The 21,011-nt window shown below is 39.4% G+C and overlaps 1 protein-coding gene across 1 annotated transcript in view; it reads left to right on the forward strand.

The window, feature by feature from the left end:
• The window catches only part of fto (FTO alpha-ketoglutarate dependent dioxygenase), a 130,690-nt gene extending 109,679 nt beyond the window's left edge, over positions 1-21,011 (forward strand). The window contains exons 9-10 of the mRNA XM_014007971.1: positions 19,366-19,506; positions 20,021-21,011. Coding sequence (XP_013863425.1) covers positions 19,366-19,506; positions 20,021-20,027 — 148 coding nt within the window. The 3' untranslated portion in view covers positions 20,028-21,011. The remainder of the gene's footprint in view (positions 1-19,365; positions 19,507-20,020) is intronic.

A 21,011-nucleotide genomic window follows, 5' to 3' on the forward strand; every position in this document is an offset into this window, starting at 1 on the left:
ATGCCACAATGAACACTCTTGTCTTTGATGGGCCGTGTGTGTGTGTGTGTGTGTGTGTGTGTGTGTGTGTGTACACAGGCCTCCCTTGATGCCACAATGAACACTCTTGTCTTTGATGGGCCCTTTGTGTGTAGGTGTTCACTAATGTTGCTAGTTATACACTCAGCCATGCAGCTAAGGAGCCTGTCAGCCTCTTGGTGCTTTTACGCCACCATCCAGCTGCTATCACAGAGTAGGGAAGAGATGGAGTGGAAAACGGAGATGGAGAAACTTGGGGTGGAGCTGTCAGAGAGSGAACTAGATAGAACCTCTCTACATCTATATTTCATCAGCACATCTAGGAACTCTGTTTGGTAATTATGTTGTGCAAGTTGCTGACTAATTTGCAATCCGGAGAGAACCTCGGCGGGCAGCATTTAATATGAGGCCTCGAAGCTGTTCTGCTCAAATTATGGATGCAGATTTTCAAACTCGTTTTGTGAAAGAATTGACAGAAAGCTGTCTCTCTCRGTGACCCCGGTCCCCTCGCAGTGTAGTTGTCGATTGATTTGAGGTGTCATTTGTATCTGATGTGTTTCTCTAATTAAGATCAAGGGAGAATCACTGGCATTGAGCAGCTCCACACACACATTGATTGCAGTTGTGGAGGGTATTGGGGGTTGCAGGGATACTGTGACTACAAGCAACATCAAATTGATGGATACAGCACAGATGACTTAGAGTTTTATCCTATTTTGCTCAAAATACTCCTTACCCAATTACGGCATGAATTCTGATGTCTTCAGTCTGTAAGGCTTGTTAGATTGATGTAACCATGTTGCAGTTCATTATAACAAAATAATTCATGTACCTACTCATCTGCACTATTTTTAATCTACCACATTGTAATTTTAACAGAGGACCCAGAAGTGGATATTAGCTGTATACCTAAATGTTTTTAGTTCAAATTTCAATCTAAGTCTTTTTGTCTCTTTCATCTCCACAACACCTCATCTTGTGGCTTTAAATGAACAATTGATCAGCTCCTTTGCAACATAAACAGGGTGTCCTCATGCTCATTTGAAATGTCTTTAGGAAATCCAAAGTCTGGGSGAAATAAAGGGAAATTGATTGATCTGGTTTTAATAGTATCAATACTCAGGACTATATAAGTTCACAAATAGGGKGAAGTGAAAGAGTTTCAGAAGTTTGCCTGTACTTTATTTTGTACTGAGCTGAGCATAATGCAAAGTAAGTATTAGGACTGAAAAATGTGCAGAACTGAAGGCACAAATGCCTYCCAGGCCACCATCACCGAAGGCACATTGCTGTTGGCTGCCTTCGGGAGATTAAAGAGAATAATTGCCAGCTGATTGGCTGTTTAATCTTTCATAGACCTTTGATGCGAAGGGTGTTTGCAATACCTTTATCAGCAGGCATTATTGTAGGGTAGAGTTTAACTCACTAGGTAAGGTTTTTCACAGCACAGTAAAGATTTACTTTTTTTAAAATGATAAATCTAATTTAGCAAAATAACAGTATTTCTGAATGATTACTTGAATACTTTTTTTTACTAATAATCTTATTATAAAGGAACTAAATACTGTACTTTCACATATTACCATTTTTAGTTTCATGGTTTAAATTAATTTACCCAGCTTTATGTTAGGTTTGGCTTATGCAGTGTGTTTTATAGAAAAACAGGAAAATAAACATGTGTAGAGTATAGCATTTAACTTTTGTACCTACTTCAGCAGTTATAGTCATATGTCAGTCAGAAAAAAACACTTGGAACATTTAAGTAGACAAAGTAGAATTGCTACAATCTTTGCTGTTGCATCAAATTATGCAAATGCATTTGTTTGGCTGTGTATATAAGAAAAAGAAATCAGATTCAGACCTTTTATATTTTTGTTAAATTTCTAAATTGAGGAATTGTCACGTCTTGACTCTAGCTTAAAAATCTCACCTGCCTCTTTAAAGCTGTATGAGAGTACAGAAGAGCTAGATATGCAAGCTCTTCGCACATCAAGGACAGCTGCAGTTGACAGTCCCATGTTCATACCTCTGCCTTGTGACACTAATCTCTTCTAGTGGGTGACCTACCTCCTCATTCCCAATCTGTCTTTAAAGGTGTGTGTTTGTGTTGTGTGATGGTTGCAGCGGATGTCTCCTCTGCGGTTCCGCTTCAGAGGTCCAGGAACGGTGAGCTGCTCATGGTTGTCACATTGAAGTGGAAGAGCAATCATTTCCTTGGACAACAGTTCCATCCATATCCCTGCTTCCCGCCTGCTCGGATTAGTTCTTCTTCCTGAGAAAATTTGCATCTAAAATATTTACTCCTAATTTCATTTTTCACAAAATTCCTTTATTTTATTTATTTATTTATTTATTTATTTACATTATCTGCTGTCTTAATTTTATTTTTTGCTCTGCTCCGATTTCGACTTCTGTTTTCCCTCCACAGCTGTAGAACATTTTATTACAATTGTCAGAATATGAAACAGTTCTATTGTGGGGTGATTACAACAGGGTGTTTTACTCACAGATCACCAGAGCAATTAAAATCTGTAAACAAGGCTACCCATGATGCCTCAGACCAAACAATGGGGTCCTGTAGGAAGTGCGTGTTTGAAGGAGAGCCGTGGAAGAGAGAGTTTTTCTCCCTTTGGCTCTCTCYATGTCTTTCTTCCTCATTAATTAGGAGATGCTTGATGGGCAGCTTTGCACAATCACAGTGACACCGATTTCAGACACAAGATGAAGTTGTTTACTTTTGTGTAAGATCTTGGATTATGGCAGGGCATTTTGTACTGCCACATGAGGAAGATAATGCAGACCACTTGTGTCAACCATGGCTGGTAGGATGAATAACCAGAGTTGGTCTCAATAGCCAAACATCTGTAGCATATACAGTTCATGCTGTATAAATATTATGTAATAGACCTTTTTTATTTTGTCTTATTAACCAGAAACGTGACATACTCAGTAGAACATTGGTCATATTATACAAAATATACTTTTTTTTCCTTACCTCCTGCTGCCAAAATTCAAAGGTGGACTTTTTTTCTGCCTGTGTTAAAGTTGGTTTGTGTGTCTGTTAGCAAAACATATTAACTATAGAACAGATTTTAATGAAACTTTCACAATAAATAAATAAATAAATAAATAAATAAATAAATAAATAAATAAATAAATAAAATATTGAATATTCCTGCAAAACTGATTAACTTTTGGAACCAACCCAATTTAAGATGGCAATCACAACTAACTATCCTTGCAAAACTGTCGTTCTTTCAGTTGGTTTGACAGATCTCGTTCTAAAATTTGATGTGGTAGTAGCTGAGAGTGATTCACAACACTGAGTCTGACATCGCACAATATGATGAAAGATTGTGCATATTATGTTTGACCAAAACTGCTACAACTTTGTAATTTTTCAAAAGGCAATGATATTAGTCTGAATCTGCCAAAAATGTGAGGCAATGCAATGTATTCCCTCAAGTTATTCTAGGCCTTTATTTTTATGTTTTTTTTAAACTACTAGACTATTATTTGGACTGTATTTCCTTCAGTTATTTGGCACTGTTTCACATTTGTCACCTATCATATCCCTAAGACAGTGCAAGATAGAGTCAAGTTTCTTCAGACACCTTAATTAAAGCATATGCCATGTGTTTGTACAGAGAGCTAATCTCATACTTGGGTTGTGGTTAACTTAAAAGTAGTTCACAAAGTGGTGCAAGCACAGCAAACTACTTCTTGGTGTTCTTTTCCTTTTCTTTTTCTTTTTTTTTTCTTTAAAGACAAAAGGGCTCTTTGTAGTTTAGTTGGAAGACATGAGGAACATGTCATGTATTCTGTGTCAGGATGTGCGCGTACTGCTTCCGCTATTACCCCCACCCCGCTTCATGAATTACTCACGAGCAGAGTTGGGGCAGGTTGAAGCAAAGCAGCCAGATAGAAAGAAGGAGGGACCGTGGGAGTATTGCAGTTCATCTCARCACCGTAATGGTGCCAGTCTGTATGGGCTTCACCAGAGGCTATATGCCTTACCAAGATCCTGTTTACAATCAGCCAAGAAAGCTACCAGCAACCCATTTCCATAACACTGCCTGCAGTCCTCTGTGAAAACTAATTTCTCTATGCCGGAGATGCACCATAATGCTCCCTGCTCTGTACTTTCACTTTGCATTTCATATTTTATGTCTCTTTTGTTTCAATCTGCTTTTCTCATATGTCTTCGTTCCAACATTTTTTACTTGTCTACCTTTTTTAATCTTCTCACTTCAAACTCCTCTTTTCATATCATTCTTTCAGTTTTCTTCCTAACTTATATTTTTTTCAAATCAGTCCCCCCCCCCCCCCCCCCCCGGAGGTTGGACAGTTTACAACCTTGATAATAAGTCAGATCTAAACAAAAAACTGGAATTGATCAGTAAGATCTGCAGTTTGATTGTAGTCAAAGTTGTCCGTGTCCACTCCTCTGTGTATGTGAACTTATGTTTCTGAAGACAGGCACGTCTTTGCATGAGCTTACTATTTTCCAGCTTTTCGTGTTCTTTTCTGTCATATGTTTGTGCAGAATTGTTTTTTCGTCTTCAGCCACTTGTGTAGTTGCCGTGTTCCTGCTCCTGTACATCAGTGAGCATCTGCTCTTTCAACAAGGTCCCTATGGCCTCAAATGTCAGGCCAAGCAGCTGCCAGACAAGTGCATTGTGCAGTGGACTTGTGTTTCACCTCTTCCTTTCCCTCTACTGCTTGTTCTGGGATGTTAACTGTGATTGAAAGTAAGTAGACATCAGCAAGTAGAGAAGGGATTGAAAAAAAAAWTTTTTTTTGTCTGTTATAAGATAGTTTTGCCTTTGCTCAGAGAGGAGCTGTTCTCTGGGACTTTTTAGTTAGGTAGAGTGCAGAGGTTCTGTTGTAGATAATGTGCTTCTTTCTTTGCCCTCTTGTGTAAAAGAAGACAAGAGCATTCCATTTGGCCGTGTGCTTGAGGGTGTTAAGAGGAAATAATATGTCCACACATAAATCTTTTGTGTTTGCATATATGCACATGTAAACATCAGAATTTGATAATGAATGCTCATTTGTCTCAGTATGTTGGACTGCATTTGTATTGTAATATTTTAGATAATGTAAAATCATTGTTGCTTGTGTGGWTCATACAAAATCTCACTAGATGCTTGTTTCATACTATATCAGGGTTTCTTGCATGGTCTTTTTTTATGCGAGCAAGTAGTTGCAGGATGTAAGCACTGAAGCAGAAGAGATGGTTGTTGAAGAGACAGACAGGTACCCCCTCAGGAGGGGCCTGGGGGGCAGCAGGCCGGGGGTAGCCCCTGTAGCTCCCTGCCAGCACACTCTGCTCTGCTTTCAGACACTGCTATTGATTTGTCCGGCAGATAAAACCTCAAGTTAGCTGCTCTGCTAAGTACTGCTCTTTTCACCTCCTTTTTTTTGCCAGCAAACAAACACTGGACAGTGGTTGAATTTGATGTCAGGTGACATTTCACTAACATCACTTTTTTTCCAGCCATACGACTCATCCTGCTTTTGTGTTTACTCTTATACATAAAGTATATGTTCCCATCAGGGGGTATTGACAGCCACTCATTTTCACCCTGTGTAGGTAGTTTATTACTGGGCTGTGACTGTTAGTGAGTAAGGCCCTGTTTATGCAAGAAATATTTTTGAAAACATTAGTGKTTTTTTTKTKTTGTTTTGTTTAATGGGGTGAATAACCAAAAAAAGAAAACACACGGTTACATGGATTCACTGTCGATATCGTCCAGGCAGCATTGCCAGATAGGAAATGGTACTTTTGTACTGTGTTTAGTGAACATTTGCACAGAAAAGGATGGTGCAAAAATGTTCCTTCAGACCTGGGATGTTGTTGGTTTTGTTCATGCATGGTGAAAACAGGATGAATAGCACAAAAAAAAAAAAGAAACGAAAACACGCTGCATTTATTGTGACTTGTTAGTGCAGAAAATCATTTGACCATGTATGCCAGTAGCTTGCATGTGCAACTTCACCCCTGCCGAGTATTTCCTAAATTTGCAGGTGGTTCTGCAAAAATTTCCACTCTGAGACCAGGATTCAGAAACCTTTGTCATCAGAGAGATCAAGGGTCATTGTCATGTACACAAAAGGCTGAAAAGCTCCAGTTTCACTCAAAAATTGTGCCATGTAAACACGACCTAATTGACAACTCACACATGACTCACTGTTTAGAAGATTCACAATTTTTTGTTGTTGCGGACTCATTAAATTGTCAGTGTTTGTGTCCAAACGACTGGTGAGCTGTGAAGCACGTTTTGCACAGCTAATTTTGGAAAACCACATACAAGACACCCGTAATGACTGTGATTGTTGAGAGATTTGTTGCTAATTTGGTTTTTGAACATGTTCAAAATTCAAGCAACAAGAATGCAAGGCTCTGCTACTGGAGGGAGAAAATTGTGAACCCTTCAAAAATTAGCAGCTGCTATTTACCAACTAGTCACCAGCAGTCACAACCCATTGAAATATTACCTTAAAAGACCCAACCCAGACTTGGTACCCTTGTCTTCTCCTCAGGCCATAAGAAGCCATGAGCTCTCACATATGGCAAGTCCAAAATCTGTGAGAAAATGCACAATCATTTACTAATCACTCTTCTACTTTTATCCTATAATCAAAGTAAATGGGGATTCTGTGGTAATTCTAGTCTAAAATAGATTAGTTCAAACAACAGTTTGAAATTGTGCCTGTGGTTTGCTGTGTGGGATTAACTTGTGCAGTGAAATAYAAATTTTGAACCTGACAGATGTAGGTGGAAGCTGAGGCAACTCTTGATCAGCTTAAGACAGTTCATCTTGTTGCCAAGCCCATGTGTGATCAGAAGTCAGTCAGCAGTACCTCAGTGCTCTCTGACAGATGGATGGATCTAGTCTTCAAAAGGTTTCATTGGTGACACATTACCATGAGCCAAGCTTCCTAGAGGACTCTGARTTTTGAGCTGTCACAGGTGGCAGATGAGATAAAGCTACTATGCTGCTCGGCTTGTTTCGTAACATAACCTAACTCGTGTTGAGAAGAAAATTGGCATCTGCTTGACATCAATTAAAAAGCTGTTCTGAGATGTGACAGAACGTTGTTGTAACACGTCTTGTATTTTTAATTAAAACAACCTCCTCTGAGTCATCGTCGGCGTTTCATGTGTCCGAAGAAAGAACAGGTGTGAAGGTAAAACAATAAACAAAGAAGAAAAGAAACACCGCAAGTGTTTCGGGGTAATATAACTTCTCACGCATAAAATTACAAAGTGGTATGTTCTTACCAGACATTTCAACATGATTTCTCATTGTTAATAAGGAAACGGCAGTGTCAGATGGATCGTACTAACTCATCGTGATTTTTTTTTCTCATAGTTGGATTACATTTATCTTGGCAGTGAGCCAGACCTGTTAGTGTGTGTAAAACCTGTTGTCTGACAAATGAGAAACAGGGTCTATTACCAACATCAGACAAAAATAAAGAAAGGAAAAAAAAAGTTTTTTTTTTTATTTTTTATTTCTACTAGCTAAATTTGCCAGAAAGGATAAGACAGCTTTAAAGATTCAAAGAGCTTTGTATCGTTAYACTGTATTTTGGCTTTCAAGTTTACTGTGTGTGTGCAATTATAAAGTYGTGTAATTATTTGTAAAATATACATTATCAGTCCACTACAAAGTTTTAATTATTTATTGAATATTCAAAATAAAAATTGCCATTATCTTATTCTGTGTTTAACAGTGAATAGYTGCATRTTGTCAATTTMAAACAAAGTTAAAGATACCTCTACAGGGCCTAAATTTAGGCTTTTTATTCAAAATAAAAAGTACAACAAAATATCAAATCTTAAACACTTGAAAAATCAACCTGACAATAGGCAAATTTCATTTATTTGTTTTTTTTTTAAATGTAGTAGCCCTTAGAATAAAAGGATTTTTTCTACCTATCTATAACCTTTTCCCTCATTTATTTTGATAGGTTCATATCGAAATAAATATTTAAAAAATCACATATCATGTGTTTGAGTGCTGATTCCACTTTAAATCCAAATTATCATCATTTTTTACACCCATTTTCTGCTTAAAAGAAACAAAGTAGTGTTGCATGTTAATGGTTCAGTGACTAAAAAAATAATAAATTAATAAATGATAAACAACGGTACATAAATGGAAAGAAAAACAGACAAGAAAACCACTATGATCGCAAACCAAAACTAGTTCAAATATTTTGCTGTTGTGATACTAACAAATATTAAATAATAAACAAGTTATTTATTATTAGTGTTTGTTAATGTGTCTACATTTTGTAAAATCTGTCATTATTAGATTAAAAGGAGATCAATTTAGGGAAATTAATTGTAAAAATGTCTTAAACTACACAAGTAGTAGTGGTACATCTCAATAGTCCTCTCCATGCCAGGTTCTAAGACACTCATAGGYGAAGTTGTTTTGCTGGCTACTAATACAATTTACCTGTAATGTGAATGGGGAGGACAGGGACTAATTGCAGAAACAAATGTTCCCAACTGCTGGGTTTACAGTTGTCTGGGCCTGGTCCAGGCCCTGTTTATCTCAACCTCTGTTGGCAGTCCTACACCCACTACAGACGCTATGCTCTGATTTAACCAGAGGCAGAGCCCCCACTCTCTCATCAAAGATTCATAAAGGCAAGGTTCTCAATGATTTTCTGTCTCTTCCCGTATTCACAGCTTGTTGTCCTCACCCTCCCTGTCTCCTGCCAGTCAGACAGCGGAAGTCAGGCGGAATTATGGCTGAAGTGGCTGCTGGCTTCCTAGTGTGTGTGCGAGTGTGTATTTGCGTTGTGTTTGTTTGCACCAGTAGACATTAGTTGGAGACACAGAGGTAGCACATGGGCAGCAGGGGCATGGGGACAAATGGACAATGACATGTTGATGTTGTACTAGAAATGATAGAATTCCCCACGTGGATAAAGAAGTCAGACTCCACCTCTTGCTCTCATTGCCTCATGCACTCCTTCCGCTGTTCTTTGTCTTCCTCCTCAACCCCTGAGCCCTGCGCATAGTGGCAGCTTCCACATTGGATCTAAAACTAGCTCAATCAAAGCCCCAGTTACCAGGCCCAGGGCACACCATCTGTAGCCCTCGAAGTCCTTCCGCAGTAGTGTGTGCGATGGTGGGTTTTTTTGTGTGTGTGTGTTTACTGCCATACTTATGTGTGTGTCCATTCACACGCAAGTTTTAGTGGCATGGGTGAATATATGTGTGTCTGTGAATTCAAACCACCGTGCCTCAGCCTGTTAGTCCTGCTACTTACCAGGCTTAGCCAGATGAGGGCCACTCAGCCCGGATCTAATTCCTTCGGCTCTGGCAGCACTTCACTCCTGGCTCTTTTCACCTCTCAAGTGTGCATCTGTGACCTTGGCTGACATCAGAGGGGGTTAAACTGTGGACTTGGAGATGCAACCACAGTGATTGAGTTGTAAGCTAGTTTTTGGATCAGAGTTTTCACACAGCCATCTGGGTTTTATGTGGGGCTCAGAAAGAGGTTATCCCTCTTTTACTCCCCACAGCTGACCCTGGATCAGCTGCAATGGCAGAGACTTTAGTGAGAAGCCTTCTCACACGGATAGGTAGGGCTGAGTAAGGTTGTTGGTGGAGAGGAAAATAATTCAGAGAGGAAACTAATAAAGAGTTCATTCTTGTTACAATGTTCCATGTAATCCTCTCCTTTTAATGTGCAAGGAACTCTTTGTGCCATTTGTCTTCTTGTTATTTATTTGTCAAACTAGCTAAGCTTGTCTAACCAACTTAGATTTATAGTTTTGTTTTTATGCATTAACCTTATAATGATTGCAAACTCTACTTCATGAGTGTGTGTATAAAAAAGTTCATTGAAAGACATGTTACCATTGTTGAATCAATGCAAAATGCAGGCCATCACAAGCTACTGTAAATATGTAGCTTTCATTTCAAGATGTCGAACATAATTCAGTGGGTCATTTAATATCATGGACAATGTTTTTGGTTTTGTTTTAGTGTTGTCCTTGAAGTTTTGATTTTTTTGTGTTTTGTATTCTGTGGTTTCTGTCTTGTCTTTCAGGCTCATACATGTTCAGTTTTTCTTTCTTTTTTTTGGTCTTTCTGTTTTTGCTCTTACCACCAACATGGATTCAGTTTGCTAATTACCTTTTGTTAGGAAATACTCCCCTGGGTTTCTTTGTTCTTTACCAGATTGTCTTTATTATTTGTGTTGTATTTTGCCATGTCAAAACATTGCCATGCTAAGCCAAGTTTTGTTTCTGCTATTTTTAGTTCTGTATTACTAATTTTCTCCTAAATCAGTTTCAGTTTTGTTTTGTTTGATAGCAGCAATTTGGTTTTTATTCTTAGTCTGTTCATCTTGTTGGTGGTTAATCCAATACTATTCTCATCCATCTACCATGAATCATGACATTTACAGCTAGCCTTAAACCCACCTACCCAATTGTTTTCATAGTCATGCACTTGCATATGCATTGTTCTGCATTCCTTGACTCACTGTTAGACCTTTGCAGTGTTTGGTGCACTGCCTCAGGGCCTAACCTGGTTGTTCTTTCAAACAAATTGCTGGGTGTTCACAATGTTTTTTTTTTAATGCAGAGGCCCTTTGATTGCACTATTTACTTAACAGGGTGAAACAAAACTTGTGTTCTCGCAGCAGGAGCACCAGGTTATGCAGAAGTTCAAACACCTGGCAGAAAATACTCCTCTGGCACGGATGCACAGTGTGCCCATGTGTATGCTTGAATGCACACACTCACATACTGAGATATGCTTGGCTGAATTTGTGACTTTTTCTGATGGTTTACTGAGAGAGAACAGCATTTCAGACGTAGAGCAAACAGAGCAAAATAAGAGTTTCTTTGTTGACTTTTTGCAGAGACAAACACACACATGTCCTCTGCTACTGTGTACCACATTTTTGCTTGTCAATTAAAAAAATGTGCAAAACTTTTTAAAGAACTCAAATTGATGCCCCAAATACCTTAAAAGATTATTGTAATTTGTTTGCCAGTTTTTTACTACCTCATAAGACTAATGTACATTTACAATTAAGACATAACAACACTTTTATGATTGATGCGTGTACAAAGTGTTCTGTTTTTCCTTTTATATTTACTGGAATGTTTTGACGATCACTATATTGCCTCCGCCTATTCCCGCCCAGTTGATGTGGTTGATGATTTATGACTGTTTTATTGGGGTGTGATCGCTGTCATACATTTGCAGAGACCACTGATGTCATCTTATCTTGACGAACAGTGTCAACAATGAGTTGACATTTTGAATGCAGTTTAAATAAAATTTATTGTTTATTTAGAAATTCCCTGCTCTTGAATTTTTTTTCCTTGTTTGCTCCCACGCATACTTAAAAAAAACACAAAAAAATTCTACACCATCTCTCTTGTAAAGCAGTTTTGTATACACATTTCTGAAATTCAATACATCTTGTGCAACAGTGTAAAGCTTCTGCCACACAAAGGCTTGAACGCTTAACATTATAACATTATATCCCCTGGAGGTAGAGCACTCACTTGTAACTAGTCGATTTAAGTAACAATAGACTATAATTAGCTGGGCTAGTTCGCCTCACCATTGTCCCTTGAAGACAGRTGGGAATTATGTCTATGTGAGATCGACCTTATAATGTGACTGTGGTCAGGTGTTGTCCAACTGCTTGGCCCTACTTCTGCTGAAGCAAGCCTCATTCATCATCAGCTTTATTGCACCATTCAGATGATGCCCACAAGGCACTAACACTTGGCCAGGAGGGACGAAACATGCGAGGAAAGGGAGGGATGAAGGATAAAAATGATTGTTTTACAATATCACCCACAAAACAAGTTTTCACAGCAATGGCATGCAATTGCCTTGGAAAAGTAAGAGTTAGTACTCCCAGTGCCACATTAACTATCTTCCTGATTCGCTAACAGCAGATTTACAGCCGTACAATGCCGAGCTGTGAAAAAGTGCAATCACTTGCAAGTTCATAACCCTTTTTACCCCACCATCAAGTCTTCTTATTGCTCCATTTTCCCCCCTAGGGCTTTATAAATAAATGTCATCAGAAAATAAAACAGTATCACATCAGAACCAACTTGAATTAGTTTTGTCTGTGAATAAACAAATGTTTCACTGTAGTATGTTGTCAAATGTGGCTTGTTGAAGACTTCAAGTTGGGCAGTGAGCATTAACTCGGTGTGTTTTTGTGAAAGCTCAGTGTAAACTTGTTTTCCTGTATAATCCTGTATCCTCATACAAGTAGCTAGAAGGTCAAAAGTCACAACTTGTCTTGCTTCTTTTCCAGTCCACCTTTAGCAAGTTCTGTCAAATTCACACACACTCATAAAAGTACTCTCGGTGATGTGGACTCAGGACACAGAGACCCAGAAACCTCTGAGGGTCATCTATTTTTCCACACCTTGTCAAGAGTAAATGGCCTGGAGGACCCTATCCATATCTCCTTTTTCTTGTCTCGTTTTTATAAAATCCGATTGCATTTGAACAATAGTTGGCTGCTTATAAATTACGAGCCTGTGTTGACATTWGGCTGCATTCCATTCCATAGCCTCTGGAGGGAAAAAAGAGGTCCATGGRTGTTCAGTAATTTGTTACACCGTTGAGCACCTAATGGATGTCCACCTKTTTAGTAGAAGTTGTACTTCAGGGTCTTGTCTTTTTTGCTCTTCAAGCATGCAATAGTGTTTTATTGCCTCCAATTATAAAGGCTGTTTAGATGCTATGTGGCTTTGTGTGTGTTTTTCTGTTACATCTGGTTTACCCTGCTCCAGACAGGGCAGCCAGCCAGGCCACATCAAACACTTTGGGTGTGAAGCACACAGAGGCTTTGCAGGTACAGCCAAACTTTTCGATTTCTGCCTATTTACTGCACGTGGACCAATACAAACTCATGGTTGTGGGCTTACAACTAGCCTGTGATGCCTATAATGAGCCTTATTTGTTTCATGTGGTTTAATGAGTTATATAGACTGCAGCTGGTTGAAAGGAGACCTCACAGAGTCGGAGGAAGCGTCTATTCCACCCACAGATACTGCTGCAGCCCGACAGAGTCATTGTTGCCAGAAGCAGCAGAGCCACATTGGCACGTGTGGAGAGGTGGGAGTATTGAAAATACCAAGTAACAACCACTTTGTCCCATAACCTCCTCTTGCTAATGCATTTCTTTTTCTTTGTGGTTGCCACAACCATTAATTAAAGAAGAAAAAAGTGCATCAGATGTTAGTTTTATTAGCCCAGGCTCCTTAGAGGGAATCAAAATGAAAGGAACATATGTCATGCATTTGATGATGCCCCCTCCCTCTCTGTTTTATTCTCAACCACAATTGCCCACCTCATGCACAAAGTGCACAGTCAGCAGCTGTCTGTATACACAATAGCCTTTCATTGATCCTGAAGAAACATTTAGGCCTCAACCCAGCCCATGTGTTTTAAAGCATTTACATTTAACACTAAATGTGGCAGTGATTGGTATAACATGAGTTTGGGAACCTGTTAAGGCATCTGTGGTCCTGTTTGGACTTTGAACTCAAGGGAAGACTTCAGAGTTGTGGCAAAATGGTAAGTAGGCTACACTTAAAGAGGTGAAAAAAGTTGTCACAGAGGACTTAACAAGTTTATTTTTATACATACATTAAAAAGTATGTATAAAATATACATAATATAAATATAATATATACAAAGTAAAGAGCTCTCTCAAGACCTTTGCAACCTTATTGTTGCAAAGCATAATGATGGCATCAGTTACAGAAGAATGTCTAAACTTCTGAAGGTTCCAGTGAGCACTGTTGGGGCCATAATTCAGAAGTGGAAAGAACATTATTTCACCATAAACCGACCACGACCAGGTGCTCCTTGGAAGATTTCTGACAGAGGAGTGAAAAGAATTATCAGAAGAGTTGTCCAAGAGCCAAGGACCATTTGTGGAGAGCTTCAGAAAGATCTGGAATTATCAGGTATGATTGTTTCAAAGAAAACAATAAGTAATGCACTCAACCGCCATTGTCTGTATGCACACTCACCATGCAAGACTCCACTGCTGAAGAAACAGCATGTTGAAGCTCRTTTAAAGTTTGCTGCACAACATTTAGACAAGCCTGTGTAATACTGGGAGAATATAGTCTGGTCAGATGAGACCAAAATTGAACTGTTTGGATGCCATAAAACACATCCTGTTTGGAGGTCAAATGGCACTGCACATCACCCCAAAAACACCATACCAACAGTGAAGTTTGGAGGTGGTAACATCATGGTGTGGGGCTGTTTTTCAGCATATGGTACTGGCAAACTTCAAATAATTGAAGGAAGGATGAATGAAAAAATGTACAGAGACATTATTGAAAAAAATCTGCTTCCATCTACCAGGATGATGAAGATGAAACGTGGCTGGACATTTCAGCAAGACAATGAGCCCAAACACAAAGCCAAGGAAACTCTCAATTGGTTTCAGAGAAAGAAAATAAAGCTGCTGAAATGGCCCAGCCAATCACCTGACTTGAATCCAATAGAAAATCTATGGAAAGAACTAAAGATCAGAGTTCATAGAAGAGACCCAGGAAACCTTCAAGATTTGAARACTGTTTGTGTGGAAGAATGGGCCAAAATCACACCTGARCAATGCATGCMACTAGTTTCTCCATACAGGAGGCATCTTGAAGCTGTCTTTGACAACAAAGGCTTTTGTACAAAGTATTATATAAATTTCAGTAAGTGTGTTCAATACTTTTCCCTGTGCCATTCCACATTATTACAAATAACTTCATTTCTGGACATTTATGGTTTGATTTCTTTGTATGTATGATCACTTGGGTTGTTACCGACATCTGGTGAAAATTTCATGTCTTTAGCACCTCTAGTAATATATTTACTGAGAAAAATGGTGACGTGTTCAATACTTATTTTACCCGCTGTATAGGTGACAGTAGTATTTATAATGTCTTCATTGGGCATGCTGGATGAGCTGAGGATCAAATCTCCAACCCCCTGAGCCTAGTTGCTCCATTGGRCCTTAGTGTTTGCTGTGATTCAAAGTTTTCACAGGTTGATCCCTCTGAATTCAGAAAGTTACTCAGATAAAAGTATGTAAATCAGTGTGATATGTCTGTCTTTCTCACACTCACTTAACAACATAACTTAATGAGACACAAAGACACATGAAAAGTTGGTAGTTTTGCACACAATGTTGTAAACAGACAGAATATGCTAGATAATAAGCCTCAATCATTGGTCATTATTTTCCCTTAAAGAATGGCTACATGCTGTTCTTTCAGGGACATTCTGATTTATGAGAAACATACCTGGTTTTTGTGACTTGTTTGATTGCATTCTTAGCTATAARGAGACTGAGGATGCCAAAACCATAAAAATTCACACCTGTAGTGAATTGCTAGAGAAGCACATGACACACTGGGAGAGCATGAGGAAGCAGATGATCTGAAGTGTTTTATCTCCCTTGATCAGCACAGACATGTACAGATCAGACAATAACAAGACTGATGGATTTATGTTCACACTATCTTTATGTGATCTGCATTTCTTGATATAATTAAGTCCATGGGCAGGAACAGACACATTTTTTTAAATGAATCTGTGTGCACTAACCATACTAATAATGTGACTTTTAAATGGAAGGTATAAATGGTAAATGGACTGAACTTATAGAGCGCTTTATCAAGTCCCTCCGGACCCCAAAGCGCTTTACACGTACAGACATTCACCCACTGATGATGGTAAGCTACATTGTAGCCACAGCTGCCCTGAGGCACACTGACAAAACAACTACTCAGGTAGGCTACTTGTAGTAATTTTAAAGTCAAACTTATTCTCATTTATCCCTGTTTTACATATAGTTAGACATATTAAATATTTGATCAGGGTACCACCTGTAGTTTATTGCATATAAGTGATTTACATATCTACACATAAAACAATAGACCAGTGTGAAAAGAGATTTGGATTGTTGTAAGACTATGTCAAGCAGCCACATGGTGTAGTCCCTTGTGGTTACAAATGACCTCCTGTAGCAATAATGCAGTAAGTGTTGTCTCCTATCTACATTCTTTGGGTTATTTTTCACTTGCCCTGACACAATTGTGCATTTATCAGTGTAATTGCTGGAGTCGGAAGCGCTGATGTTGTCTATTAGGCGGATTTCCACCCTGTTAAGACTGGAGGGCCTTTTAATGTATGACCCTTTTTGAATGTAGTGCTACACAATTACAAACTGACCAGAGATTGAGTGGGCTGATGATGCTCATGATTGGGTTGGTGGTGATCTGAGGCAGTGATAATATTGGACCACCCTGCACTCTTCTAACAAGCCATTTAGAAAGWCTCAAAGAGTGAAACAACAAAGTGAAACTGAGGTTAATCATTTTATTCATTCATTTTTCTCTCTCCCTCCCCTTCCTCTACCAAAGTGATGGAGCTTGGACTGTGGAGAGGGGGCGAGAAATCAATAGGGAGCGCATTACAGTAAAACGTATTGATTACAAGACCTGTGAGTAGTGTGTTGGTCGCAGAGATGGTGGAATGATGCAATGCTTAAAGGAATTTATCCTTTGACTTTTACATTAACCTTTTATTGACTGCTTTGCCTGTCCATAATTAACACTCACTTTAGCTAAAGTGGTTAGTTTAAGCGCAAAGGGGACTTGGGCCCTTATTGCAATGAGGGCCGTGGAGCTTTTGCCCCAGCCGCAGTTCAAGTGCACTGTGCTGCATGGAGGTAAAGGCCTCTGTGGAATAGAGGGGATAGAATCCTAGATACCTTTCACATTAGCATACCATTTGAGCAGGGGCCTGCCAGGCTATAAGGTTTCAGGGCAAATTGAAATGAGTGATTGTATTGCCAATCTTTCTTGACCGAGAGCCAGATGGGATAGTTAGGCCCATATCTGTCTGGGGTTAATCCATTGGAACAGGCTGAACTCGCAAACACATTCGCTACCTCTTTAAAATCTCCCTCCCAGCACCACTGAACACTCACTCACACGCACATGCACGCCTCTTTGTCTTTGACCTTAACTTTAAGGTGGACGGCTCTGCCATGGGAAAGTCTTTCGGTGAGCCTTGTTTGTACGCCACTGTGGCTTACACAGAATATCTAGTGAGAGCCCTGGAGAGCTTAAGGCACCTCGCCTGGTATTGACTATTTGTTTGGTTCCATTTTAGCAGTCAGGGGACAGTATTCTGGGAACAGTGGCAGATTGTGTACAAGTGTGTGCTGAATTACCTTCACCATATTATCTTTGATAGTCTTCCAGTCTTAATATCTTTATATCTCTGAAAAACCATGAGCCTTCTATTTGCAGTGTAATGCTGCAAAATTTCTTGTCAAAAAAATGGATCAGGCCTGTTGAAGGTGGCCAGTCTATATTTATTTTATGGTATGTAGTCTTTCATTATGATTCAGGGCAGCAGGGCAAAAAAAAGGTGTTTTCTCTCACAGCTCTCTTACATGAATACTTACTCAGACCAAATCAAAAGCCTGGGTTCCCCTGAATGTGATGTCCTTAAGCTGATGTCAGCAGAATCTCACAGTGTATTTGTGCATGTGTGTGTCAGTGCGTTGTCTGGGTCAGTTTGCACTTACACACTGTGTAGATTCATATGCCAGCCATGTCCTCCTTCGCCTTCTCTGAAGTGGTGCTTCCTTTAATTCGCTCCCTAAATAAATGATGAGAACATTTAAACACACGGCTCGTCGCAAAGCCCCAAGGTCGCCTAATCGTATTATTTATGAAGTGATGTGCTACATAATGGTACTTAGTGCATGTTAACAGATGCTATTATCAGGCCCTGATCCAAAGCGCCAAAAGATATATTGGACAGTGGATGTTAATGTTGCTCCTCACCACCATAATGCAGCAGCTCTTTAAAGGGCTAACCGCACCAAAATGCAGCACTTAGGCCCAGAGCCAGTGGAACATTAAGTGGCTCCGGAGAAAATATATTACAACAAATTGTGGCAGCCCCCGGCTGTCCCCTAACAACTTTAACATCCCCTCATCCCATCTATAACCGCCCCCCCATACCTATCTCTATGTCGTTTTGTACCCTCATCATCCCCTCGCTCAGTTGCTGGCTACAATTTGTGTTTGTGTGTGTATGTGCACACATGAAGGGCATGTTTGAGGGKTTTTTTTAGGACATTTTTAGTGTAAARAGATATGACAGGCACTGGCATAATGACTTAGTGAGAAATATAACTCTTGTGGCTCAGGAAGCCACAACTCACAATCACACAATACACACACAACATACAAATGCCATCTTCAACCGCTCCCTCTTGCACCTCCAGGTCAGGAGGTCACACTCGTCTGTCAAGAGCTAGAGGGAGGGCAGATTTACAGTGACAGCAGAGAGCAAAACAGTCACAGCAGTAAATATTTACACAGGTCTGACAAAAGATGTGGCCGAGGTCTGTGGTAGGTTCAAAATACTGCTGAAATTACATCTGACCCCAGAAATATTAATCACACAACAGTCATCCAGTTACATGGAAAAGGCTGTTTTTTTAACAAGTGTCATGATTACAACAGAGTGATACTGAAAGAATCCTGCTCTGTGTCTATGAATGAACAGGACATTAGTCATGATAGGTGTCATATTTTTGCATCACTTTAACACTATTGCAGTCATTTGTTTCTTCGGAAATCCTTTTCTGACACATCATTTTCTCAGTTTCTTTCACACCCTTTTCATTCAGCAGTATTTAAAAATGAAAATAAAAACACGCAAACGTACAAAACAGGTATACCAAAAATGTTTCCTGGACAGATCGTACTGATATAAACACATGTATAGTTTGTTGTTGTTTTTTGTTTTGTCTCAGAGTATTGTGTTAAACTACATTTTAGGGTTAGACAATCACATCAAGCCATTCACAAACTTTAAATGGTGTCTTTAGGAAGAGCTCTACACACACAGTGAGATGCATTCCCATTTACCTGACTAAACAGCTTGACATTTCTGACCCTAATAAATCTCTTTTCAGTCAATATAGATTGACTAGCTAGACCAATCTTTGTTTAAATTTCAGCTAACAGATCCATGGTTGTTGAGCATTACTATGTACTTATATTACTAAAACATAAATCATTTTATGTGCCAACATTTCTGTCTTTTGCATGCATACAGGGGCGAGAAAAGCACMATTACTAGTGATTTCTTTGGGCAACACAAAAACACAAGTTGAAGGTTTAGTGAGAGGCCTGCCCTGACGCTGATGTGTGTTTCCAGCAGTTGGTTTTGATGGGTAGGAGGAGTTAATGGGTTTGTGTGTTTCCTGTGTCCTGTCGCCTCAGGTGCCACTCGAATCTGGCCCAGACGTTATCCCCCGAGGAGGCCCCAGTGGATCGACCCTTCTGGGGTGTGGATGACCCCGGCATGCCTCTGCCCTTTGATCTGGCCGACATCATCAACAGAGTGGAGTCACTGCTGTGGAGGTGGGCCCAAGAACCTCAAGTGTAAAAAAAACAGCTCTCAGGTGCACAGTAAAAGAAAGGTGCCATGCATACCACAGATGGGCAACTCAAATGACGGAAAGGGCCACAATTTTTTTGTTGACACTACCAGAGGGCCGCATAGCCACTTTAAAAAGGTTTATGWATACTTGTGTTTATTAAACCAACAAACAGTGTAACACATTTCCTGCTCTAATGCATGTGTAGCAGTTGCACTCTCGTTTATTAAATGTGATAAATGGCTTTAACTTGCCCATCCCTGGTGTATGCATTTAAAGAAAACGTTGAWACCCTACTAAATCTAACTCTAACCTCTAGTTGATAAAAACTTAAAACATTTTAGATCATAATCACTTAAACTTTCGTTCCAGCCATCATTTTATGCCACAGAATTTTTGTATTTATTTATTTTTTATTCCACGTTTAATCATTTATAATATTAGATCAAAGATACAAGAAAGATAGAATTTCATGATTGTGCTTGTATTATTTTCAGGATGTGAAGGAGAGCTTGATGATTTGAGGAGAGAAAACACGAGGAAAACCCRCCGGCTTTTCTGAAAGGTTGACTCGTCAGCTGAGAGGACAGATCATTGACGATAAGTGTGATCCCACCAAGATTAAAAATATATATTATTTTTAAATTGGGACATCTACATCCTTCTCCTACGTCACCCTCTTCCACTAGCGGACCCCGGCATTTCTGTCGCCCTCCCACTCCCCGACTTGGATTTGGCTGGAAGGAAACCAGGCCACAGTAGATTCAGCATAGAGCTTCAGTAACTCACTAACAATGCAAAAGCTTAGCATCGAGCTACTAGTGTTTCAACAACCTAATGAATCGTAAGTGGAACCTGCATTTCAGTGTTAGCATTCATCGTGTAACTATTTATTATTTCTGTGTACTCTGTTGCTTAATCTCATGTAACCCAGACATGCTTTTTTTATCAATGCATTGACTCCTTCTCAGTAGTTACAGTACAGTACATACATATATGCTTTCAGCTTGTCACAGTGTTATAATACAGTATAGAATGGTAAGAAAAGTCACTTTGCTCACTTGTGAATAGTGTAACCTCTTTCCTAGTGTTTGGAATTGGAATGAGCCTGAAGAGACCAAAGAAAGACAATGTTAAGAAAGTTCTGAATGTCACCCAGTGGAAAACATGAAGAACGTGCCGTGTTTGTGTTGCAGTGGTGTGCTTGTGCCATTTTTGCCATGAGAATGCGTGTTTGTGTGCATATATTTAGCCTTGGGAATTTACAAGTGATCAGTCGTTGGCTTATGTCTGTGTGTGTGTGTTTATGTGTGTTTTTTTGGTGCACGTTGGCTTGTGTTTTTTTATTTTTTATTTTTTTGTCTCACTCTCCCACATGCCTACATGAAGATATGTATGAATGCGATAGTGTGTATGTGTGTGCCTGTAAGGAAGCCTGCAAGTTGTTTGTTCTTGAAGAAGTGCATATGGAGAAACAGAGTCTTACAG

The sequence above is a fragment of the Austrofundulus limnaeus genome, unplaced genomic scaffold (genome assembly GCF_001266775.1).
Source record: "Austrofundulus limnaeus strain Quisiro unplaced genomic scaffold, Austrofundulus_limnaeus-1.0 Scaffold46, whole genome shotgun sequence".
Taxonomy (NCBI): Eukaryota; Metazoa; Chordata; class Actinopteri; order Cyprinodontiformes; family Rivulidae; genus Austrofundulus; species Austrofundulus limnaeus.